We start from the raw sequence: 27,627 nt of genomic DNA on the forward strand, positions 1-27,627 counted from the left end.
TGCTGTTTTATTTTAATTCTTCAATTGTATTATTTAATTACCCTTTTTTTATTGGTATTTATCTTTTATTTATTTATTTTAGATATTTCTATTTTCTTTTTTATTGTATTAATTAGTTATGTCTTATATGTATTCATTTACATTTATTTTTGTATTTATCAATTTACTTATTTCTTAACTGTTTCCTTTTGTTACGCTATGCAACTACACTTCATAGTATCCTTAAATTAATCAGAGAATCTGACATTGCATTGAAAACAGACATGACTGTAGTGGAAGTACTGTATTAAAAACAGACATGACTCTGTAGTGGAAGTCACTGCATTAAAAACAGACTTGACTCTGAAGTGGAAGTCACTGCATTAAAAACAGTAGACACTTAAAAAGATTGTTAGGTTAATATTAAGAGCCAATTTTAAAAATATCTGTAACTTTTGGTGTCACTTCTATTTTGGGTGAATTATTTTTTACCTTATTATAAAGTCTGTAGAGATCTTTTCTTTTGTCAGACCCTTAAAATAATATCTGAGCCTGTTAGAGGAAACACAAACACTTTAATTGGGATAATCTGATTGGGTGCATCCAACCCCAAAGGTTACATAGCAGCTTATCTCACAGCTGTTAGATGAAGCAATTCAGGGGAGTAATCTAAAAAAAAATAACTCATATATTAAAAACAAATCCAACATCATACCACTGCTGTTTATATACTCTGCATAAATAAAGCCTAAAACATGTCTTTCCCTCCGATAAACACCCAAGACTCTGAAGGAAAAGGAGTCATACTTTGAAAAGCTCAAAAGGGACAGGCTTGATATTTTAGGCAATATAAATAATATTTATTCAACCTGACAGGACGGGAGAAATATACAGACTCTAACAGGTCGTGACTGACGTGTTTTGACAGTTTTGATCAAAAGCAGCTGTTCAGTAAAAAACCTAAAGACAACTCATGTGCCCGGGAGACAAATCTGTAAAATTGAACCTCCTTTCAGATGACCTTCTAACTGTATCAGGAAGACTTATTTGCATGTGTACCTGCTGGTGTGCAGGAGGATCCATTGCCACTTGGAGCACCTGCCCATGCGCAGGAACCCGGGCTTTACTGACCACCTCTCCCTCCGCAAGGAGCTCCATCTTCTGGATGTCATCCTCGCTGAGCCAGGGCAGAGGCCAGAGATCTGGACTAATCCTGATCCTCCTCTGGTCTCCGTCTAAGGAGTCCTGCTCCTTAAAGCTCTGACACCAGCTGCCTTCATCTCTGGACGAAGCTTTTCTCCGGTCTAACGGTCCAGGATTCCTCTTTGCTTCAGAGGGATCCTCAGAGAGATTACGGTGTTTCTTAAGATCCCCGGGGGGCTTTTTCACAGCTTGCTGCTCCTTATTGACTTTGTCAGATTTCCCAGAGAGCTGCCTGTGTTTTTTCAAAGCCCGGTGATGTTCAGATAGCTCGGCACTTGTACGGCTGCCATGTATTTGCGTGTCTGCTTTTGTGTTTGTGTGTCTTTCCTCCCATCTGTCTGCCTGTCTGTCTGCATCTTGTCTGTCACTTATTATAGTATCCAGAGCAGATATACGTGCTGCTCTGCTCTGTTTCGGGTGTATGTATGTCTGTGCAGTGTGCCTCACCACAGACCTGTGGTTGCTTGGCTTAATTCCATGCTTTGGGCCCGTGTTGTTACAGAACTCTAGGATACAGGGATGGTGATGACTGGTTGGATACTGGCTGGCGCCTGCTCTTGCTTTTCTTTTAGAAGCAATGTCATAGCTTCTGTGTGTATTTCCTTGTGAGTCTGCGTGACTTCTCTCTTTGATGCTGTTTTTGTCATTGCCAGCAGCGTCTCTGAAACGCTTAGGTGCCACTGAAGGTTTAGACATTTCATCTGGAGTGCTGAGTTTCCAGGCCCCGCTGTGGATGTGAGTGAGAGGCCGCCGGATGCCAAAAACAGGAGGGAGCTCCTTTTGCATCCCATGGCCGTATCTGAACCCCCCACTAAAGCTCAAGGCTCTGGACGGCCGCCGGTCAATGTAAGTGTCCGGCAAAGGCAGGGGGAGAGGGGACAAGAGGAACAGAAGGAGGAGTGGGGACAAGAGGAGAAGCCATCTTTGACGACAGCAGACTTTTGACCACACTCGCCAGGCCTGGGAGGAAAAACAAGAGACGAAAAAAAAAAGAAAAAGAAAGACAGGAACCCAAGTCAGAGGGAGACCGACAAAACCATGATTATATGCAGGGGCACTGTAATTTACAAAGATAGCATTTATACTAAACAGGACCAAGTGATCTGATTTGTGCAGGGTTAACTTCAGGCTGCACTGAACTCTTCTGGCTCCAAGCATGAGAACGAAACTGTGTTCATGATTCACACTCTGCGAGGGGAAGGGAGCAGAAAAAACAAACTGTGCTTTGGCACGTTATGCTGTTCTCTTCTGTGATATCACAATAGTGATGTGTGACCTTCTCTGTGTTTATTTCCCAAAATGGAAATGAAAGAGAAAAGCAGGAATCCAGCGACAAAGAGAGAGCAGAGCTGAAACATCCTGTTTATGCTGCACAAATCTGAATATGTAAGCAGCAGAATATAGAGCTTATTCCAGCCTGCTCTGTGTTTCCAGTAGCTTACAGCAGAATTGGACTCATCCAGCTGAGACCAATATGATTTTGGCATGCCCATAATTCAGTGCTCCTTTCTGCATGCAATGCAAAGCAAAGAGAGAGCTATACATCACAGAGTATTCTGTCACCGCCTGAATATGGCTTACACTACACTCATTTAAGGCTTTATTAAAGTGCTGCTTTTTATTTACTGTTGAGTAAGGCTGTTTAGTACAGACACGTTATGAACTTCTTCCATTTAATGCCTTTAAACAGAGAGAGCTGAGATGCTGCTTAATGAACTGACATCTAAATCACTAAATCACACAAGGTCTTCAAAAGACTTTGAGATTTGTTGAGTATCTCAAGGTAACACTGCAGATAAAAGGCTAATGTAGCTATAGTGGTCTGCAGAGTACATTTCGGAGCCTTTGCAGACTTTGTTTACCACAGATATCAGTTAGCATGATAGTAAGTTGCATTATCAATTCATTGTAGGGGATATTAATTAGGAAGCAAAGAAGCAGCGGACTCCTGAGCATCTCTTTGAATGCGCATAGATAGTTTTCAGATCGTACTTGTTGCTGCCTGTAAATCATGAGGCAGTCGTTTCCTGAAGCATACCCTGATTTATCGTCTTTTTAAAACTTAATTTACTAAATGAACATCATAATGATGAATCAAGGGATCAAGCAGTTTCTCTGAACCCATTGTCTGCCTCGAGCAAGTAGTGATAAGAACTCTGACCATGACATTCCTCCCTGTCTGTTGCCATTGCTTACACTCAAACTTGAGATGGAGTCAAAGTTCAGGAACAACACCCAGTCTTGGATTTTAAGTTGGATTCTCGCTCAGAGAACTGTTTACAGAAACTGATTAAAGCCACTTTTGACTGCTGATGGCTTCCAGGATTGCTCTGCAGTTTGTGTGTTTGGCCCTTTGTGCTGCCCACAGGACTGGTTTGCTGTTAGTAGACAATGCCCACTGAAACACTACTGAACAATGCTACTCCAACTAAAATCAGAAACCAGAATGCGTTAAATACAAAATCTGATTTTATGCAAACTGTAAGGAGAGATTATAACAAGGATGACAGAGGCAGCTTTGCAAAGCTTTCTGTCTGGATGTTATCCGGGAGGTTAATTGGCTGTCTTCAAAGTTAATTCAAATTGGTTCTGGCATAGCAACAGTACATTATTTAATGATGGAAGACCGTTGCTGAAAAACGGACTGTGGATAGGGATGCATCTCTAATCACAGACTTTGGCAAGATAACGGTTATCATATCAATGTGCAGAAAGAAGCTCAGTAAACATGATGTGGGATTGAAGAGGAAAAGAAAAGAGGAGGTTAAAGAAAAAAAAAATGTAGGCTCCACCAGAGATAACAACAAAATCAAAGATGATGCATGAAGGAAACTCTTGATATGAGATACAACGGAGTTTCAGGACTGATGAATGTAAGAAAATCAAAGACTCTGCTATCAGTGCCATCAGTGCTCAGTTCAATATGAGTAATAACAGCAGAGTTTGCTCATTTGGAAGGGGCGTGACCATAGACTGTATAAATAATGGACGTAGCATCCATGACGTCACCCATTTGTTCCTGAGCGCTGTTTGGAAGCCAATCGTCAGCGGCAGCCATACTGGTAATGCTGAACTCAACCAAGCTTAGTGTGTGGTAAAGAGGCGGAGTTTGAGCCTCCTAGCCAACAGCTATGTAGTCCCACCTGTCAATCAAGTCAGTCATGTCCTTATTTTGGCAAAAAGTCGTAATCTTAATATCTTCTGAACCGTCGCATCAGAAAAAAATTCCACCCCTGTACAGTGTGTGTCGATAGAGAAATTAGCTACACATAGCCAAGATATTTTTAGAACCAGGCTGTAAACATGTTTATTTCTGCTGCAAAGATCGTCTTTTTCCCATTCTTGTCTATGTGGTTTCCGGTGTTTCTGCAGCCAGCCTCAAGCGGATTCTCAATTAATTGCAGTTTATAACACTTCCGTATTGGCTTCATATTTTGAGACCGGAGGTTGCCGCTTGGGCGTGACCTGTGGCTCAACTAGCCAGATTGCTTCTGTGAGCACTTTAGGGAAGTAATTTGGCTTCAATTTTTTTTACAACAGGAGGAGATGGAGGCGTGTTGTCTACATTAATACACATTCAATGATTTGCGGCCCAGAATCTTGTGAAAATGTCACATCTTTTTATTTGGTGACCTGCTCTACCTCCACGCCTCAGCTGGCTCATTTTCTCAGACTTTTATACAATCAAAACAAGTGGGGTCACTCCCTGCTGGTCGTTTGGAGGCATTGCATGTTTGCTCAGTTTTAAGACTCCAAGTTTGCTCCTTATACAAAATCTGTCATTTCAGACATGTTGAAAGGCATTTTTCCATGAAAGCAACAGAAATCAGGAAGTTCACCTACATAAAGAGGGGTCAGCACTTCCTGTTCAACGGAAAGACAAACAGCAGAAGAGCGAGCTTAGACCATATATCCAAATAACTCCCTCTTTCGCAAATGTTGTAACAAAGCCCTGCAGCCATGAACCCCTGAAACTACTCTCACTTCAGTCTCACCTGTAGTTACAGATCTAGGTGAAAGGCTGCTGTTTTTATTCCTCTGCATCATGACCCAGATACCTGCCTCCTCTACTCTCTCTCCCTCCCTCCCTCCCCTCTTTTCCTTCTTTTAGGTGAACGCGGAAGGAGTGAAGGAATGTTTCAGACCCTTGAGACGTCTTCACCATCTGAGAGCCGTTAACTACATTCCCAGAACCCTCCACCTGTGAAAGGATCCCATTATTCCTCTGCTGGACTGGAATGCCCTAAACCAGGCCGACGCTGGAGGAGCCCAACATCTTATACACACACTATATAAGCACTGAGATCCCAGTGTGATAACTATGTATGTTTTGGTTTGAATATAAGCAGTGATATCTAACCTTACAGATTATTTTAAAGCAATCATGAATGTTTCTGCAGCACGGAAATCTACAGTATCTCTGAGAGGAAGCACAATGAATATAAATCAGTCCACAATCGACCAAGCTGCTACACTGAGCAATTTAATGCCACTGAATGCACTTTGTGTGAGACTTTGGTTAATCACACTAAATAAATGTCATCATTGCTGAGAGGATTGACAGAATCCACTGACCTCTAAATGGCTTTTTATATTTCATGCCTCTGGGTTAGATTTCACAGCAATCTGCAAGATGATCTGCCGCCGCCTCACTGCGCCGTTACAAGGAGAGTTAGAAGTCATTTTACTTACATTCATCGACATTTGGTCCGTACGTTAAAGGGCTTATAAAAGCTACACATAGCAAATCATTACTTCAAGTCTCATAATGTCCCTTAGTATACTCATCTTTTTTCACTTAATCACAGAGGTGAGACTGTGGCTGTAAACCGAAACAATGAGTATAAAGATGCGAAAAAGATCGCAGTTTTGAAACAACCAGGGCCAGAAAAGTTAGGCGTCACTTTGATGAAGACAGTCGCCTCACTGACGCAGAGAGCAACTTTCGGGTGAACGTTTTTAATGCCTGTCTTGATATCATCATCCAGCAACTGTCCCAAAGATTCACCAGCTTAAATGGAACTGTGAACATGTTTGAGGCAATTCACCCCAACACACTGCAGCAAGCACAAGATGAGGAGTTACACCAAGCTACCTGGCGGCTTAGTGAGCACTACAGTCAGGACATCCCCTCCATCTTCCCTGGCCAGCTGCTTTCTTTTAGAACCTCTTTCAGGTACCAGATACCAAAGCAAAAGTCTGTTAGGGATCTGGCAAAAATGCTCACGGTCAACCACCCAGCAGTGAGGTGTGCGCCCTCCTGTTATTTTTTACCCTTCCCGTCACTTCTGCACAACTTCTGAGCGCTCATTCTCCAAGTTAAAACTAATTAAAAACCCCTTGAGGAGCATGGTGGGACAGGAGAGACTGAGTGGACTTGCAATGTTGTCCATTGAGAATGACAGAGCAAAGAAAATGGACATACAGCACATCATGGACCATAGAATGTAAATAAAAATGGACAGCGTTGCTCCGCCTCTTCCCGTTGTACGGTTCTGAAGCCAAAAAATCCCTCTCCTGGGCGCCGCCATTGTGCAGCCAGAGCCTCTGAAGCCACTGTAATAAGCTTCGCCCTACAGCATAGCATCATATGACGCTGTGTGTCCTTTGAAGTTTCCCTCTACGGTGGCTGTGAATCAAAGGAAACCCGGAAGTAAAACCCCGTTTTTTAAACTCTAATAACTAACGAAAAAGAAACTTTCAGGAAAAAGAGGCCTTGAACACAAAACAGTCAAATAATAACTACATATCACCACAGCATTCGGGTGTGGGAATTTTTTGACCTATACTGCAGCCAGCCACCAGGGGGCAGACACACTGCTGAAAGCATCACCACCAGGGCCGTATCCGGCTCCCTTGTCGGCTCGTCTAAATAGTGGTGAGTAGTCCGAGTACTTCATGTTGATTTTTGGTTGGTATGTGAACTTGTGGGCCGTTGTGCCAATTTTACTGAACTTTATTGCTATTGATACAGTGACCTCATGTGCTCTCATTAGTTGAAACAGTTAAAGTGGGTGTCAGAATGATGCGGTTGCTATCCGTGGTGCTGAACTGCTTTGAATTTATGTTGTTTTATTATTAGCCTAATGTTTTTGTTGTTCTCTTGGTTTGTTAGACTTCATGTCTGTGATTGACTTCAAAATGAGATAACCGTGTGTAAAAAAAAGGATTAATGCTTGGAAGCCCCGCTGTTGCAGGCATGTGTATGAACTTTACAGTGACTGCAGCCATGTGTGCGTAACGCTGTGCCAGTTTGCGCCTGCCTTTCAAACGTGCAAAATATAGACGCAAAAACACCGCCAGCTATCTGCTTTAGGTTTGGTAAATCCCATTGCGTGTGCTGAATGATTACATTTGCATCTCCTCCTCCCAGTATTTTGCGCGTTCTGATAATCTGCATGTGTTCTGCATATTCATGAAGGCAAACACGCTAAATGGATAGTGAGTGCTATTTTGCTCATTTGACAGATGCAATCCTCAGTGCTCCCGGTTTGTACATCTGCTTTGCGTGCTCTATCAAGTTTGCACGTGTTTTTATACATGCAAACCTTTAGTAGATCGGGCCCTCTGTGTTATCACCAGATCGTATTTCCCTTAACTACAACAAAAAAACGTAATGAAGAGGGAAGCCAGGCCTGGAGTCAACAGGTCAGAGGTTATCAGAGGACCATAAAGACAACATGGATGAGGAGAGGAGGAGGAGAACCCTTGATTCAGTGATTGCTGAGGGAAAACTTCGGTCACATGACTCCAGCTGTCTGGCGGTCCTCCTTCGTGCTGTGTTCTGAAAACGCAACCGGTGGATGTTGACAGACAAGAGAGCATGGAGCCGGACAGCAGCGGATCGGAGACAGACTGGACACTGAGCTGGTGGAAGTCTGATGTAAGTCTTCACACTGAGCAACTTCTTATTGAAATTATGGCAATATAATCTCATTTCTCCACCAACTTAACCCACAATGTCACCACTTCATGACTCCTCACGATTGCGCTAGTGGCGTGAATGAGAGGAACGTGAATGGAAGTTTATTGACTGAAGAAGAAGTTGCCACCTGAGTATCTGGAGACGACAGCGGGATGGTGGACGGGTGAAAAGAAGTGAAGAGATCCATCAGCCAAATATGAAGGATGCACTCCAGATGCATGCTACAAATTAATGTAATGCATGAGACTTACAGGGGTGCTCATATGGCAGAAGTTTTACCGAAGGCTACAGAGGGATGGAGGCTGACTGCAAAGGACCTGGCTGCAGTTATTGAGCCTGCTGGAGGATCTGCAGCCTCTCAGTTTCTAATGCAGTGATCCGAATAGGCGAGCTGCCATGATAATGAGGCGCTGCACTGATTGGAGAATGCAGAATGGTGCAGAGGGATGTAGAGGTGGAAAAACACAAAACAATTATTTTAAGAGCTCCAGATGAACCTGCATCAGTAAACTGCACATATGATCCTTAATTTGACCCTGAACAGGAAGAGGCAACTTCTGAACTTCTTGTGGTTTGATAAAATCTGAGTGTTATTCCTACTTTCTTGCCCTCGTGTGTTACTTCATGTGGTCGGCCCTTGTTGTGAAAGCAATCTCGGTGAAGCAGTCAGCTCAAACAAACAAATAAGCTCCAACTGTAGCCGGCATGTTGTTGTTAGAAATAAAAAGCATCTGTTTTCTTTGGTCCACCGCTGCGGGGACTGTTATTAGATGATTGTGTTGGTTTCTGCAGACAACATCAGAGCAGGAGGCGAGTCTGGATCTGACCTTTGACATCTTGACTCTGCAGCACTGATGCAAAACCACAACAGCGTAGGAGGGAGCAGAATCACTAACTATCTTAACTTTTTGTTGCATCCAGGAGTCAATGTATAAATAAATTGAAGCACAAGTTAGTCCATGTTGAGACCTGACCTGTGGACACTAATGCACAGAGCTGTGTTTAACTACACTTGTTTAACCCGCTGTGCGCCATCTCCACTTTAACATCTCGATCTTTGTTAGCACTTGTTTTGGCGGAGCATTGCTAATTAGAGTCCAAGTGTGTGTGACTCAGTGCAGCTTAGTGTGAACGTGTCAACACGAGAGTGGGTTGTTGATACTCTGCTGCCTTCAACACCTTCTATTGAAAACACCCACAGTAAGGCTGCAGCAAAGGTCACCAGAGAGAGGAGATAACAGCTGGAGACGCACGCACGCACGCACGCACGCACGCACGCACGCACACACGCACACACGCACACACACACGCACGCACACACGCACACACGCACACAGTTTAAAGGGATGGAGTTTACTTTGGGTGTGAAGATAAATGCTGATACCCAAAGGCACACACATACGGGCTTTAAGCGGTGCCAACATGTTCTCACTGCTCACTCATCAAACATGGCAGCTTCATTTAAAAGTTGACAATCTAAGTGTCCCTGTGGGTGAAGTTTCCACTGTTGCGTAAGAAAGGATTAACTTACCATCCATCCAGACTTCCAGAACAAAGAGTTGAGTGATAGTTAATGAGCATCATATGACTCCCAAAAACAAGACTGCTGCATTTTATGGGTTTTGGACATGCAATGAGAAACACATGCATCAACTGTTAAAGCTCCAAAACGTCACAAAGACAACTTGTCTTTATGTGCAGAGCTCTGCTGTTCAGAGAAAAGGAAGTGAGCATGCAGGAGGAGCATCTTTTCTTTAGATAATCTTATTTTGACATCATGTTTATCATCACGGCTGATACTGGAGCAGCATTTTCAAACAAACACACGTTTTCTGTTGAAGTTTCAGACGGAGAAAATCTACAGCAATAAGCTCTGTTAGCTAAAAGAGCTAAATGTCTAAGAACAGGACTGCTGGACAACCGGAGTCATGTGACCAAGGTTTTCTTGCGGGAATTACTGAATCAAGGATTCTTCTCCTCCTCTCCTCATCCATGTTGTCTTTATGGTCCTCTGAAAACCTCTGACCTGTTGACTCCAGGCCTGTAGTAGTTAAGTGAAATACGATCTGGTGATAACACAGAGTGTTTTATTCTGAAAAGTAACCGGATGTTTTCATTTTGTTTTGGTGCCTGACTTCCTGTCCCGCTCTATCTGCTCTGTTGAGACTGAAGCGTCATGCTCCAACATCCGGCAACAATAGAAGTCTTGCGTATCTGATCTGGAGGGCTCCGACCTGCAGGATCAGAGACACAGCCAGAACACAACGGTGCAGATCCACTAGAAGTTAACACATTGACTAGAATAGAAACCATCAGATCCGGTGCCGTGATGGACCGGACACGGATCTGGTGGAATTTGGCCATAAGTTAAAGAGTAACCGGAGCAGACTGCATCGAGCCGCAATGCTCGCATAGCTAAAAACGACTACACATGGATAATGAGGTAACAATGAATGAATCCTCTTTAATTTGAAGGTTTTAAGGTAGAAGTATATTCATCAGATTATCCTGCAATTACCATGACCTGGATGACTGAGAACCTTCACAGACATATATTCAGAGGAGGAGAAATACTTAACTACATTACGTGTTTACGTGTTTACTCATAAACACACACATTATATAAGAGGTTGAACACTCTGAATAATGTGATGTTGAAACGAGGACTTTGGGGAGTTGTTGTCACACTGTAGTTTGAATGATAAAGATTCAATAGAGCCATCAAAGCTGCGATAATGTTTGAAATTTATGAGGTCACAAGGTCTCTGTCTGCACTTCAATTAGCCCACACACACACACACACATGGACACACACACACACACACACACACACACACACACACACACACACACACACACACACACACACACACACACACACACACACACACACACACACACACACACACACACACACACACACACAGTCCCTACATGAGCAAAGAATATCTCCCCTACTGGATGAAAGAGGATTTACAGACTCACTGAATAATCAGTTAACACAGTTTGGCTTAATTCAATCTGAGAGACACTTCATCCCCTGAGAGAGGGAAACCATGCATGTGTTAATGTGCATCAACCATTCACTAATAGGCCTGCATAGAGGATAGCAACTCTGTGTGTGTGTGTGTGTGTGTGTGTGTGTGTGTGTGTGTGTGTGTGTGTGTGTGTGTGTGTGTGTGTGTCAGAGACAGAAGAAGTCACTGAGGACGAGACAGGCCGTCCACAGTAGCAGCCATATTTAGATATTTAGGACTTTAATTCAGTGTTTAAAACAGTAAAAGAGAGCTAATGCATGGAAATAATCTTTGGTGAACTTTGACAAATTCATTATATCATCTGCAAACTTTCCTCACAGCACTGACCTTTACTCAAAGCAGCAGGACTGCCCCGAACGAAGAGGCGAGGATGTGATATGGCCCTAAAATTGCATTAAATGGTAACCAAGCTAACGGCTGCACCCTTCCTCTGCTTTTTAATGAGTCTGGCCGGTGTCACCTTGAGCTCAGCAGGTTTTATTGCACTGCACACACACACCACACACGCACACATATGTGGCGGATGTGATAGAGACCGTTAGGGATTGCATTACACAGAGGTGTTACCAGAGAACAAAGGGGTGTTATAATGAATTCTAATGAATGTGTTATCTTACTCCGGTCAGGTTATCGTGCCAATGTGAAGATTAAAGAGGTGACGGCTTTACTCCCAATTTGTCAGACGCTACTATCCACTTTGTGCCGGACTTCATGATTAAAACACAAAAAATCCTTGTCATGATTTTCCCATGTTATAATATTATAAAGAATACAAATCTAGCACCATGCAGGTCAGTCTGAACTTCAACCGTGGGAATTTAAGGCAGAAGTAAGAAATCCTGGATGTGAAAGAAGGAACGAATGTTCCTGACAACAACTGAAATCAGTGTTTGGTTGTATAAAAACTGAAGGAGGCGCCCTTGGAAGGACCATTAGGAATAAGCTGGATCTTTAAAATCTAACTCCAGGCCTCCCATTGCCTCTACACTGCTCAAGGACAAGCAAACAAAGACCACAGGGTGGCAGAGCATAGTCCATGCTTTTTCTTATTAACAAACCACCTTTTACAGTCTTACTTGTGCAACAAGCTAGCTAAGCTTTATATTTGCCTAGCCTTGTTGAGTCATGCAGGATAAGAGCACCAGCAGAGTGCGTGCAGCTGTCCAGGTGGACGACCGATCTTGGAACCCATTGGCCGTTATTGGCTATCACATGATATATGATAGGGCTGCCACGAACGATTATTTTGATAATCGACTAGTAATCGATTATTTTTGTGATTAGTAGACTAATAGGACCATACGTAAATTGCAGCTTATCGCACCAGCATGCAGCTGCTCTTATATAACCATCATTCGTTTCCAGCTTGAGTGTTTAAGGTATGTGCTACCAAAAATTGAATCAGCAACGACGTGCTTCCCTTTCAGATGCTCTTGCAACGCCGTCGTACTGCCACGGAAGGAAAGTTCTCTCTTGCAGATTTTGCATTCTTCTCTTTTATTTTGGAAAAATGCTCCCAAACTTTCATGCTCTTTAGCCGGCTAGCCATGATACCGTTTGGGCATAACTTTTCAGGTGACATCACGGCTGACCCTGATTACCACTACTGCGCATGTGTGTCAAGAAAGGCAGACAACTGAGACAAGACAGCGGGTGGTACAGCAGCAGTTTTGAGAGAAAAACAAAGCTTCATAAAATAAACGATGATGTTGATTATTTTAAATAAGTCGCAGACGATTTTGATGGTCAACGTCATTGTGACTAGTCGACTAATCTTGGCGGCCCTAATATATGACCCTGGCTAATAGTTTAGCCAACGGTTAGCATTAAACAACTGGCAGCCCAAATTTTCTTTTTTAGTGAACTGCAATGTTTACAGTCTTCTGTCTCTCGTGAGTCTCAGTTTCACTGCAAAATTCAACCTTCCAGACATGTTTGAAGAATAAACAGTCCTTTCTTTGCTTGTAACATCCTATTGATGAGTGTCTGTTCATCTGTCCCTGTGATAGATTTTTTGTGAAGTAAAACAGTTTTAGTGACAAATATATGAAATTAATTGTTAAATTTCATAACTGAACATTCATAAGAAGTTAGAAATGTTAATTTATGATGTTATATGTGTCCTAAAAGAGGTGAAATACTTAAAAAACGTGTTTAAAAAATTGATATCAGTGAAGTTATCTGTGCTCTACTTGTATGGTCTCTGAGGAGCAGTGCTGATGATTGGTTGATCATGTCTGCCATGACCGGAAGTGAGAGCCCTTGACGTCGATGCTTCATTCCCGGTGAAGCTGCCAGAGAGGAAGCATCATGTCTGTGGCTTATTTACTTATATACCCCTTTACAAGTAAACTTTAAGTATTTAATGTTCTGTTACTGTAAGTTATCAATGCTTACCTATTTTCTTGTGTTTTATTGATCTTATTATCGTTTTGAGGAGCTTATTAAAGTTAATTCTACTTAGTGTGTGAGAGGTGCTTAGTTTTTGAAGCTAGTTTAGCTTTGTCTAATATGCCGCTGCTATGGCGCTACAAGGTGGCAGTGTTGGCACATGTAAAAGTGAATGTAATGATAATATGATTTTGACTGGTTTTGTTAAGATATTAAACATTCCTGGAGAAGCTTCCAGAGAGGAGGCATCGTGTCTGTGGCTTATTTACTTATATACCCCTTTACAGGAACAGGAACAACATCCCTTGAGTCTCAGTTTTACTGTAAAGCCCCCCTTAAGACATGATTGCAGAATAAACACTGTCATTTCTTGGCTTGCAACATCCTTTAGTTGAGCATCTGTTCATCTGTCTCTGGTGAGTGTCAGTTTCACTGTAAGATTCATCCCTTCAGACGTGGCTGCAGAATATACACAACCATTTATTGGCTTTTAACATCCTATAAATGAGCGTCCATTCATCTGTCCCTTGAGTCTCAGTTTTACTGTAAAATCCCCCCCTTCCATACATGGTTGCAGAATAAACAGTCGTTTCTTTACTTATCACATCCAATAGATGAGCGTCTGTTCATCTGTCTATTGAGTCTCAGTTTCACAGTAAGATTTACTGCTCCAGACATGATTAGAGAATAAACACTAATTTCTTGGCTGGTCACACCCTATGGATGAGCGTCCGTTCTTCTGTCTCTGGTGAGTCTCAGTTTCACTGTAAAATTCACTCTTCCAGACATGGTTGCAGAAGAAACAGTCATTTCTTGGATGTAACATCTTATAGATGAGTGTCAATTCAACTGTCTCTGGTGAGTCTCAGTTTCACTGTAAAATCCACCCCTCAGAACAGGACTGCAGAATAGACACTGTAATTCCTTGGCTTGTAACATCCGATAGATGAGTGTCTGGTCATCTGTCTCTCTTGAGTCTCAGTTTCACTGTAAGATTCACTGCTCCTGACATGATTAGAGAATAAACACTGTCATTTCTTTACTTGTAACCTCCTATAGATGAGCGTCTGTTCATCTGTCTATTGTGAGTCTCAGTTTCACTGTAAAACTCACTCTTCCAGACATGTATGCAGAATGAACAGTCATTTCTTGGCTTGTACCGAGACAGATAATCAGATCGACATTTCCCTGATTATAGAGAGCTTGATGAAAAAGTGCGTCAGACTTAATTTCAGTGAAAATGGAACCCGATGCGGATTATTCCAAAATATTATTTCATAATTGGGACAATTAATCAGCTAACGATTAACTGGTCTATCTCTAATGAACTGATTTACTTTTTTCCAATATAAAACTGGAAGCTGTTTAATTTTTGACAAACAAATATGATCGTCACAAAGAGGCTGAAAAAAAATGGTTGAAGAGAAAAGACGAGAGGAAACGAGGGCAGGAGACATCCAAGGGGATTCAAAGGGAAAATGTAGTGACTGTGTGTGTGTGTGTGTGTGTGTGTGTGTGTGTGTGTGTGTGTGTGTGTGTGTGTGTGTGTGTGTGTGTGTGTGTGTGTGTGTGTGTGTGTGTGTCAACACTAGCCTGTCAGCTAAGAATGGACCTTAATGAAACCAGTCAGATCTCTCTCACACACACACAGGCCCAGGAGGAGGGATGTAAGGAAGATAAAAGACATGCAAAAGCAAACTGCTGTTCCGAGATGTAGAATGCAGTCAGTGACTGCTCGCTTTCTTTGCAGCTGGAGTCAGAAGATGATGACAACACATGAAAGATGAAATATAAATGAACGGAGCCTTCCAGAGAGAGCAGCGCCTTCTCGCTTCCTTATTCAATGTTTCTTCGAAGAGATGAGCATGAGCAGCGCCGTCAGAGGAGGAGAAGATGAGGAGTTAAGACGTTGGCTGACTTTATTTTAAGTGTGTGTTTTGTTGATTTTTGCATCGCAATATAGAGGAGTAATGGTTTATTTGTGTCATGCAAGTGGGTCAGGTTTAATACAAGTGAAAGAGAGAAATGTAGGGCCTGTGTCCACAAACAGATTCAGGTTTTGTTTTGAACTGCAGGACCCGCACTCACACAGCTTCTCTTTACATTTATCATTAAGAGCTTAGATTGATGTGCAGCAAAGTTTTGAAGTGCGTAAATGTTGTGGATGCCACAAAATGTGTTAATTGGAAACTGCTGCAGCGGTGCAAAGTATCAAACAGCCACATGTCTAAACAAGAGAGCAGGGAGAGGGAGAAGGTAAAATAATCTTGTCGCCTTCGGACAACTTACATTGAAGCACATCTTAACCATGCAATATAAAAGGATGCTTCTTTCTCTGCAGAGTGTGTGTGTTTGTGTGTGCGTGCGTGCATGCGTGCCTGTGTGTGTGTGTGTGTGTGTGTGTGTGTGTGTGTGTGTGTGTGCGTGCGTGCCTGCGTGTGTGTGTGTGTGTGTGTGTGTGTGTGTGTGTGTTGACTTGCAACAGGTGTGTGAGAGGTGCAGAGCGAGGGCAGCCTGTCCTCACATTAATCAATCAGGGATGGTGTTCTTTGAGAATGATGAATAATTAACAGTTACAGCCAAGTCCTCAAGACTCTTTCTTGAGATCCTGAGATGTTTTTCTTTCAGGTGCATCCTGATTTAGGTCCTCAGAGATTTGTCCTTCTCTGGTTAATAACTCTTCAGCAGAACATTGCTTTTACAAACACCTCTTTAAATCAAAGTGTACAGTACAGTACGCTAAAATCTCATTTTCATTAGTACAAACCGTCCTCCGGCTAAAATACCTCCAGTGGTTACTTGTGATCAAATTCTGACAAGCACAAACAATTTTGATGCAAATTGCTTCTCCCTCCACACATCATCTCACTGAGAGCCTCACAGCTTGAGAACCTCTGGTTGATATGTTTGAGGAAATACGCTTAAACGTTACCTAATTATCAGTGCCAGGAAGTTAAGTACTGAGCAGACAGACATAAATAGTTAGACTGGCTCTCTCTGCTTCATGTTTCTGAACCCTGTTTCTGCCCCACCCCTGCACTTAAAGCTTTATTATGATTTACCCGCTGCATTCCTGCAGAGCTGTCCTCCCTCAAATATTTGCCATGAAGTGAATAATAAAAGCTCCATGTCTGACAAGTCGGGTTCTGACTGTGGCGGCACAAACCCACAGCTCAGTGCACACCCTTTGATGGGAGTGTGGCTGTAATGTATGTAGTGCTTGGTAAATTAACTGGTTGAAGAAGTCATATTTACATTTATCAGAATTACTCACAGTTTATTTCTGTACAGCTTTCAGATTCAGCTTCAGACCCAACTTTTAAGAACAAACTTTTTATAAATGCATCACATCACCTTGCGTCGTCTCATGTGCATGGACACTGTTACAGGCAGTGTTGTACGTGAATGGGCTAAAATGAACAAATTCACAGTGAACTGAACCGCCCAGTTTGCAGCTCATGAACAAGAACGGGAATGGGAATGTCCTTCCACGGGCTCGAGCAGGTGGAAACACAAACAGGTGCCGTGTTGGTCTGTGAGTTCAACCAGCCCCGAACCAGCGTGAGCACCAGCCCGGAAATACAATCCGGACCGTGTTGGTCGAGAAGAGGTATCAGAGTTACCGAGTGCTGTGTTTATGGCAGCCAACAGGCATTTTTCGGCATGGCTTCTGCATCCAGAAACCGAGATGTAGTTAGGGATGGGTACTATTACTGGATTATTCGAGTTCTCGCCGTTGACCTCATTATTCGAATAGCATTTTGTTATTCGCGCACCTGGCAAGATAACGTGAAATCATACAGCGTGTGACCATGTGCTTTTTGTTTTCGCCTAACTGAATATACTAGGTAGGAAAATAATTAACGGGATATAAACGTTTGACTTCTCCGGCCATGGTTTCAGTTTTAGAACACATCGAGGCAGATTTCAGCAAATACAACTGTTTTACGGCAGATACGGCAACTCTCTAGGGACACGTTATTCAACTGAAAGCGAAAGCACAACAAACAGAACCGTCTGCGACACCAGCGACATGTCAGTTAAAAAAAGTGATGTCTGGAAGTACTTCGAAAAAATTATGAAGTTAATGAGCAGTGCAAGATATGTGCCATAGTGGTCTTACATACCATAGAAATACTAGTTTGATGCTTAACCACATACGCTTAAAGCACAAGGAGAAAACAGCGGAGACAGATAACAGGCAGCCTCACATCACGTCTTTTGCTCGCCCTGTTTAGATTAGCCTGATAATAACCAAAATGGTAACTGGAGATATGCTCCCATTAAGTTTTGTGTAAGGAGAAGGCTTCAAAGAGCTGATCGCATTAGTCGAGCCGGAGTACAAGCTACCATCACAGAGAACAACAAGTACGAGAGAGGAAAAGATGTCTGAAGAAAAGGCAGCAGAACTTACTACAAGTCTGGTCTGGTAGCTCCGTGTCTGACGGACTTTTATTTATTTACTTTTGTTTAAGGTTAAAAAAATAATAATAATTGCAAGTACTCGAGTAATCGTTCATTAGGAAATTCGAGTAATCGATTACAAGGATTACGGTAAATTCCCATCCCTAGATGTAGTTAGCAGTACCTGTGAAGCAGCTGTTTGAACATTTGAGTTTTATGAACGAATCAGGACAGACCACAACAAGCTGGTTTGGTTTTAGAGCAGTGTTGCTTTTTGAGAATGAGGAATAGTTCACTTTTAGTTTCAGTTCCTTAGCTCTTCTACTCTAGGGGATGCTCCCCATGTATCGGGGCATAAAAGTCGGATCCTTTAACCATATATTCCGCTGACAAATTGTAGGGTTAGCTGTGTGTTTCTACGTTTTCATAGCTGCAGATTTTCTTGCCTTTTTCACTCAATGCCTGTCTATATTTCTATAGCATAATACAGTAATTCATGTAGTTTAGTAAATGTCAGTGATTAAGAGCTGCAGCTAAAAATGAATATGAAACTGTTCATTTTTTGTGTGAGCTGGCGCAACACTGGTTACAGGATGCAGTGAGAGTTAGGTGTGAAGTTACAACATGTTACAAGAGAGAAAACATGCTTTCATACATGTAAGGTACTGTGTGAAAGGAAAGAGGTAAGCATCAATGTAAAGGCTTGAAGATGAACATGCCTGAGACACATGAATAGATAAATGGACGCTCACACAGCTTACATGTTGGAAGTTACATGCATGGACAAGCAAATGCATCTGTGAGCACAGTGTGAAAGCATACAGAGTATCCTCAGGTGTGAATGTGATTCTAGATATGTTTCTGTATACTGCACACAGATTTATATCCATCAGTGCATCTCTGAGAGAAGAAGAGTCAATGATCTCAATGGCTGACACCATACACCCTCTTCCTGTACGGTGAAATGTGAGCAGACCTCTGTCCCGCTCTCCTGTCAGCAACTTCCTCCTCTCAGACATCAGATCACAACACACAGAAATATCACACTGGATCCTGCTGTTGATACCGTAGATGTTAAATGTTTATGAAGCACTATCTTTCAACACAGTGGCTACATCTCCTGAAGAAAAAACTCTTGCATCACTTAATTTTCGTTTAATGGCATGGAGCAGTCGCTATTTCAACTTCTGGCCAAGGTAATTTCAGGGTTCCCACTCTTTTCCAGAGATCATTTTCCAGGGCATTTCCAGGACATTTTCATTGATGATCAAGCTGGTATGACAGTCTAAATTGAGTTCCTAATATAGTTCCTAAATAGTCCAATATGTTCCTCTCAGTGGAAGTCTACATTGAAAGACGTAGTCTATGGCTATCAATGAAATCATCTCTTACATACTTAAAAATTATGGCAAATTGATAATAGAATAATGCAACCACAGACATACAGCACTTCACTTTATTAGTGCAACCAAGTAACAATGATGGGCAACAAACCTAATCCTCTTTTTTCTCAGAAAATATAAAATGAGCTAAGAAAAACAAAAGAGCCTGCAAAGGAATCATGAAGCTGCCTTACTGAAATAATGAAATAATAATAATGATCAGAGGATCAGTGCATTAATGACCTAAATAGAACTGAATGACAAAAATGGCCACAAATGTGTCTCAACTCAACTCAGACTCAAAATATACCTGCTTAATCATGATATTCATCCTGCTAAGTGGTCGATATAAAACAAAGCAAATGTCACGTTTTTTTATTTGAGTTACCGTAAACTCTGAAAAAAATCACACCGGTGTAAAGACGCACTCTGTATTTGAAGATCTCTCAGAGGTTTAAAAAAAATTTAAACTTTCTTCCTGCATGGTGATGTCTATTAGGATCAGCGATGTCTACAACGTGGAGTTTCTGTGCAGCTGTGTTGCTCTTTTTGTTCCGTTTGTTTTCACTATCAGGAGTTTGCACTCCTACTAGCTAGAGCAGGGGTTCTCAAACTTTTTGGAGCCAGGGACCCCTTACAGCATGGCGGCCATACGGCCAATCACATGTGAGGATATAGGATATGGGTGATGGAGGGGAGGCTGTGTATCATGGCTACATCTGTTCCTTCAGAGATAGTCTTGTTGAAGACCGGGCAAATACTCACTGAGAGGAGAAATCGGATCAGCCCATCCAAGCTGAGGCATCTGATTTTTCTCAATGCAAACCTGAAGACATTAAAAAAGTTTGCTCGAGTTTGGTTCTGGTTCTGTTTGCTTGCATTTGATTCTGGTTCTGGTTCTGTTTGCTCAGGTTTGGTTCTGGTTCTGTTTGCTTGAGTTGGTTCTGTTTCTGTATACTTGAGTTGGTTCTGTTTCTGTATACTTGAGTTGGTTCTGGTTCTGTTTGCTTCAGTTTGGTTCTGGTTCTGTTTGCTTGAGTTTGGTTCTGGTTCGGTTCGGTTCTGTTTCGGTTCTGGTTGGGTTTGCCTGGGTTTGATTCTGGTTCCGGTTCTGTTTGCTTGAGTTCGGTTCTGGTTCGGTTCGGTTCTGGTTCGGTTCTGGTTCGGTTCTGGTATGGTTCTGGTTCGGTCCTGGTTCGGTTCTGGTTCAATTCCGGTACGGTTCTGGTTTCTTGAGTTGGTTCTGTTTCTGTTTACTTGAGTTGGTTCTGGTTCTGTTTGGTTGAGTTCGGTTCTGGTTCGGTTCGGTTCTGGTTCAGTTCTGGTTCGGTTCTGGTATGGTTCTGGTATGGTTCTGGTTCGGTCCTGGTTTGGTTCAAGTTCACTTCCGTCACGGTTCTGGTTCGGTTCTGGTTGGGTTTGCTTGGGTTTGATTCTGGTTCCGGTTCTGTTTGCTTGAGTTCGGTTCTGGTTCGGTTCGGTTCTGGTTCGGTTCTGATATGGTTCTGGTATGGTTCTGGTATGGTTCTGGTTCGGTTCTGGTTCGGTTCAAGTTCACTTCCGTCACGGTTCTGGTTCGGTTCTTGTTGGGTTTGGTTCTGGTTCCAGTTCTGTTTGCTTGAGTTCTGTTCGGTTCTGGTTCGGTTCTGGTATGGTTCTGGTATGGTTCTGGTTCGGTTCTGGTTCGGTTCAAGTTCACTTCCGTCACGGTTCTGGTTCGGTTCTGGTTGGGTTTCCTGGGGTTTGGTTCTGGTTCCAGTTCTGTTTGCTTGAGTTAGGTTCTGGTTCGGTTCTCGTATGGTTCTGGTTCGGTTTTGGTTCACTTCCGGTATGGTTCTGGTTCGGTTCTGGTTGGGTTTGCTTGGGTTTGGTTCTGGTTCTGTTTGCTTGAGTTTGGTTCTGGTTCTGTTTGCATGAGTTTGATTCTGGTTCCGTTTGCTTAAGTTCTGGATCTAACCCTAACCCTAACCCTAATCATAACCCTAACCCTAATCACAACCCTAATCATAACCCTAACCCTAATCCTAATCCTAACCCTAATCATAACCCTAACCCTAATCACAACCCTAATCATAACCCTAATCCTAATCCTAATCCTAACCCTAACCCTAACCCTAATCCTAACCCTAACCCTAACCCTAATCCTAACCCTAACCCTAACCCTAATTCTAACCCTAACCCTAACCCTAACCCTAATCATAACCCTAACTCTAATCCTAATCCTAACCCTAACCCTAATCATAACCCTAACCCTAATCACAACCCTAATCATAACCCTAACCCTAATCCTAATCCTAACCCTAACCCTAACCCTAATCCTAACCCTAACCCTAACCCTAATCCTAACCCTAATCATAACCCTAACCCTAATCACAACCCTAATCCTAACCCTAACCCTAATCATAACCCTAACCCTAATCACAACCCTAATCCTAACCCTAACCCTAATCCTAATCCTAACCCTAACCCTAACCCTAATCCTAACCCTAACCCTAATCCTAACCCTAACCCTAACCCTAATTCTTACCCTAATCCTAACCCTAACTCTAACCCTAATCACAACCCTAACCCTAACCCTAATCCTAACCCTAACCCTAACCCTGATCACAACCCTAACCCTAATCCTAATCCTAACCCTAACCCTATTCCTAACCCTAATCCTAACCCTAATTCTAACCCTAACCCTAATCCTAATCCTAACCCTAATTCTAACCCTAATCCTAACCCTAATTCTAACCCTAACCCTAACCCTAACCCTAATCCTAATCCTAACCCTAATTCTAACCCTAACCCTAATCCTAACCCTTACCCTAATCCTAATTACAACCCTAACCCTGACCCTAATCCTAATCCTAACCCTAATTCTAACCCTAATCCTAACCCTAACCATTACCCTAATCCTAACCCTAACCCTAACCCCAATCCTAACCCTAACCCTAATCCTAACCCTAACCCTAATCCTAATCCTAACCCTAATCACACCCCTAATCATAACCCTAACCCTAGGATCAGGGTGAGAATGGTTTTGTAACAGAATAAATGCACAAAATTTGGCAATTATAAGTCTTCTCATTGAAACTCTGTATGTAAATGGGTTTTCAACACAAACCATTATTTTTTGCAAAGTTAAGGTAAAACATACGGCAACAAAAGATCCTAAATTAAGAGCCACTCGGGAGTCGAAAGAGCCGGCTCTTCTTTGGGAGCTGAGTTAAAAGAGCCGGCTCTCTGAAAAGAGCCGAACTTCCCGTCACTAAAGCACATGCTTACTACCATTTGCACTCTTAGTTGCCCTTGGAACTATTTGTATTGTAAAACGTATCAATGTAAATACTTTAGACCTGTACCATAGTGATAAACAGATAACACTTCAATTTGAATCAAGTAAATACCACTTGTATACTTTAAAACAAAGGGTCATTTCATTCCTTGTGGACTCAACATGACAGCATTTATACTTTTCAAGTAATTGATCTTAAACACTTTCAGAAAATTAACAGTAGCAAGACTCACATATCCCTGCGAGCCACCAAATGGTATCATAACAATGGTGTATGCTCTTTTGTAATGACACAGCACAATTTTATAATTCATTAGAAATTTATTCAAATTATTTCACAGACCCCCACGCTATGGTTTGCGGACCCCCAGGGGTCCCAGGACCCCACTTTGAGAACAACTGAGCTAGAGTACAGTAATTGAGCTCTCAGCCTGCAGAGAAAGTTGTGAGGCACAGACCCCCGAGCTCTCTGCCCGACTCCTCTGGCCACACTATAACTTAAATATAAGACTCTTTGAATCAAAAGAGCACTCTACAAGGTTAATGTACCATAAAACTAGACAATATACCCCCGTTTTCTGTGAATGCATAATTATGAAGTGAAGGAGAAAAGATGTGAAAAAAGTTGTGCAGTGTCGCTGTCTTTTCCAGCACAGCGTGCACTCAACTTTCAATGAATGGGGATGTGTTTTGTTAATAGGGTCAGGTCGCACGCAGCCATGTTGGAATAATTTTCCAGGACTATATGTGATTTTCCAGGACATTTTACTTTTTCTCCCATTTTCCAGGTGTTTTCCAGTACTGGAAAACTGGTCAACTGTTTTCCAGGTTTTCCAGGTTTTCCAGGACGCGTGGGAACCCTGCATTTGCTGCATGTCTTCCCTCACATTTCCTGTCTCTGTTTAGCTGTTCTGCCCAACATCGGATTTCCACCATCCGCTGCGGTCCGGCTCCGTGCTCTCTTGTCGGTCAACACCCACCAGTTGTGTTTTCAGAGCACAGCGCAGAGCAGGACCACCAGACAGCTGGAGTCATGTGACCAAGGTTTTCCCTGCAGTAATTACTGAATCAAGGATTCTCCTCTCCTCATCCATGTTGTCTTTCTGGTCCTCTGAAAACCTCTGACCTGTTGACTCCAGGCCTGGCTCCGCTCATCATGACGGTTTGTTGTTGTAGTTAAGTGAAATACAATCTGGTGATAACACAGAGTGTTTTATTCTGAAAATTAAGCGGATGTTTTCATTTTGTTTTGGTGCCTGTCTTCCTGTCCCGCTCCATCTGCTCTGTTGAGATTGATGCCTCGTGCTCCGGCATCCAGCAAAAATAGAAGTCTTGCGTATCTGATCCGGAGGGCTCCGACCTGCTGGATCAAAGACACAGCCGGAACGCAACGGAGCGGATCCAGTGGAAGTTAACACATTGACTAGAATAGAAATCTATCAGATCAGGTGCAGTGGCAGATAGGAGACGAACCGGACAACAATCTGGTCAAATTTGGCCGTTACACATCTTGTAAGAGGGATTAGAAATTAAAATAATCTGCAGTTTCCTTTCTGTATTTAGCAGCTAAATAGCTGTTGGAGTTTATGTTACTTATTCTGTGTACCTGTGCTAGACATAAATATCACAGTGTGGATGATGGAGTTAATTGTACGTCATATATATCTTCTGCTCTGTTTTGGTGGTGGCAGCTGTCAACCGTCGTCTTGTTACCCTGTGTGTGTTTATGTTGTGTCTGTGTGGTGACCTGTCTGCCGTCATGTGTCACTTTAGTGGTTGCCGTGTGAAAGCAGGCAATCTGGAAATTTTTGCCTCATGGGTCTTCAGCCGGGTGACGTGACTGCATGAGAGGGGGTGTGCAGCCTGTCCGTGTATGTCATGCCTGTTTGTGCATATGCTGTAATTTGAATAATTGTATCAGTATATGTGTGTTAATCTTCATGTCTGTGTGGAACAGCAGCTTAGAGGGACAGCTGGGGCAGACACTGTAATATATAACAAGAGGATCTAGCTTATAGAGGTCATTACTTTGATACTAGAATTTTAATTTGATGTTTGTAAAAATCCAACTAAAAACTCTGATTCCACAGCTACAAAAATGTAACTCCTGGGTGCCCATTTTTTAAAAAGTTTGGTATGTTTGATTTCTCACAGTGCTAGTTTAGAAAAAGTAATTTAACAGACGAACATTTGACGTTCTGTCAATAGTAGTTATCATTCATAAACTACAGGAGGTGGTGGTGTGTATCTGCAGAGTGGGGTCTCTAATTTAGTCAACAAATACTCTCAGCATGCAGGTATTATGTATCAGAGTAAACTGACTTAATTTTAATAAAATGTCAGGCTGCTCCCTAAAAGTCTCTGAAACAATCAAGAACACCTCAAGTTAGCTTTTATTTACTCAAATCTCTCAATCATCCCCTTTAAATAATAATAAAAACAATATTATTCTTTATTTCTAAACAAAGTTACAAAGTGCTTCACAAAAAACAAGAAATATAAAAAAAGGAAAAGGTACTTTAAAATAAAATAATGTTTTAAGAGGAGATTTAAAATTAGAGACGGATGTAGCAAGCCAGGTTTCAGCAGGTAGGTCATTCTAGAGTTTAGTAGCCCGGACTACAAAAGCATGATAGCCCTTAGTCTTCAAATCAGGCTCTGAGAACAACTAGCAAACCCATATCAGCTGATCTGAGAGGGTTTTAAGCTGTCCAGATATCAGAAGGCAGGTGGTAAGTTGATTTAAATTGTTATCATTGGTGGAACATAAAAGGGACATATACACTACCAGTCAAAAGTTTGGAAACACCTTCTCGTTCGAGGGTTTGTATTTATTGTAATTATTTGAAAAACTGTAGATTAATACCAAAAGACATCAAAACTATGAAAGAACATATATGGAATTATCTAATTCACCAAAAAAGTGTTAAACAAAGCAGAATATGTTTTATATTTTAGGTTCAATAAAGTATCCCCCTTTTTCCTTCATGACAGCTTTGCACACTCTTGGTATTCTCTCAGTCTACTTCATGAAGTGGTCTACTGGAATGGTTTCTTATTAACATGAGCCTTGTCAAGAGTTCATTTGTAGAATTACTTGCCTTCTTAATGTGTTTGAGACCATCAGTTGTGTTGTTCAGAGGTAGGGTTAGTACACAATGGATAGTCCTATTTGACAACTGTTGTAATCCATATTATGGCAAAACCAGATTATTTCCTAGTTTTGATATCTTCAGTATTAATCTACAATGTTGAAAGTAATTAAAATAAATAGAAAACAGGTGTGTCCAAACTTTTGACTGATAGTGTATCTGGGTGTCATCTGCGTAACAGGGGTGTTGTAGTTATGGTTACAAGCTTGTAAACAGAGAACAGTAATGGGCCCAGAATCAACCCTTGAGGGATATCTTGTCTGAGGTAAGCGAGAGATGATGTGGAATTGCCAAAACAATTGAGAAAGGCCAGGATTTGAAACTTTGAAGGAGGATGGTGTGATCAACAGCATCAAACGTTGCACTCAGATCCAGTAAAACCAAGACAGAACTTTCTCCTTCATCAGCTTCAAGGAATTAATAATTGGGCACAGCTCCGACCAACTCTCAGCAGACGATAGAAATTGTACCGAGCTTTGCTTTTAGCCCCAGTGTCAAAGATAAGACGTTATCCATTTGGATAAAAGCTGGTTTCTTTTTCTACAAAAATGAACAACAGCTCATTTATATAAGAGCAAACAGCACCAGCACAAACAGAGAGCATCTTTTGTCTGTTTAGCAGGTGCAAAAGCCACACAGCCCTTTTAGTGAATCTGGCCCTGAGCTGGTTCCCATCTGTCACATAAACTGAAGTAGGCTCAGATACTTTCTGCAGCCTGTCTTCTCTTCTTTGAACTTATGTGGTGATTAATCTCAACTTTGTGCTGCACCTCCATTTTTATTTTTGGGGCCATTTTTTTGGGTTATTTCAAAACATGTCATCCTGTGAAAAAATACTGATTCACTTTTCACTGGCCTTGGCTGTTTCCCATTTTCCAAAAGCTACCTCATAATAAAAAATGTATCACAGGCAGCCACAAAACATCTCTCTCTGTTCAGAGTGCTGAACCAATCTCACCTTGAAATGAAAAAGCTTTGTTGAAAAGCTTTGTTGTGAGTGAACAGACTCAGTGTTATTTCTTCTCGGGCAAAGGAATAAAGGATTCAGCGCTTTATGTTCCTCATTTCAGAGTGTAGAGTGAAGCCCAGACATCAGGTCGCAGCTCTGAAAGTAATTACTTTAGAGCAGGAAAAATGCTCGCTCCATATGGCAGCAAAGGAAGTGCACATGTGTTTGAATCTGTTTCCCATTGCACATTCCTTTCTGCTCAGAGGAAGGTGCAATGGCAGGAGAGGGGACATTTCAGACAACTGGGGCTGACATTTTAAAATCAACCCTTGACAAACAAGAAGTGAGGGCTGGACAAAGTGCTCAAGAGCTTCTACTGTTGCCATCGTAACCAACATCAGAGCCAGGATGTGAATACTGCTCTTTGGTCTTTAGTCCATTAGTCCCCCCTGTGTGGTTTTATTGGGCAGTACCCAGAAAGACAACATGGGGAAATGTGTCTGCCTGTTTGACTCCTTCAAACTCCTCCATTAAACCTGCAGTATGCAGAGTTATAGATGTCTGATTGGATTAGCTGTACATGCATCATTAAATGAACTTGCACAGAGTAGTGAGAGTTCATGTTGGATTGTTTCTTCAGTGGTTTGACCAAGGAAACCTCAAATTTAGCACGAGATTTATCAATCAATAAATCTCTATTTCTTTAGTGCCAAATCCCAACAAACGTTATCCTCAGACTCTTTCCTAACAGAGCAGGTCTAGACCGTACTCAATGTTCTATTATTAACAAAGACCCAACATCAAGAAAGGATAAGATCCAGTCCCATCTTACAGACAGGACTCAGTCTGATCTCATCTTAATCCACCATGAGCAGAGACCTTTGCAGCATTTAGCAAGTTACAGTGGCAAGGACAAACTTCCTT

General features: G+C 42.1%; 1 protein-coding gene across 6 annotated transcripts in view; it reads right to left on the reverse strand.

Moving 5' to 3' along the window:
- gask1a (golgi associated kinase 1A) overlaps positions 1-27,627 on the reverse strand; it is a 62,921-nt gene that overhangs the window by 23,390 nt on the left and 11,904 nt on the right. For all 6 annotated transcript variants that reach the window (XR_004633381.1, XM_034698534.1, XM_034698533.1 and 3 more), the window contains exon 2: positions 1,039-2,142. Coding sequence is in view for 5 of the 6 variants with exons in the window: in XM_034698534.1 (XP_034554425.1) it covers positions 1,039-2,142 (1,104 nt within the window). In the remaining variant the exon portion in view is untranslated. The remainder of the gene's footprint in view (positions 1-1,038; positions 2,143-27,627) is intronic.

Source organism: Notolabrus celidotus, chromosome 12 (assembly GCF_009762535.1).
Source record: "Notolabrus celidotus isolate fNotCel1 chromosome 12, fNotCel1.pri, whole genome shotgun sequence".
Classification (NCBI taxonomy): domain Eukaryota; kingdom Metazoa; phylum Chordata; class Actinopteri; order Labriformes; family Labridae; genus Notolabrus; species Notolabrus celidotus.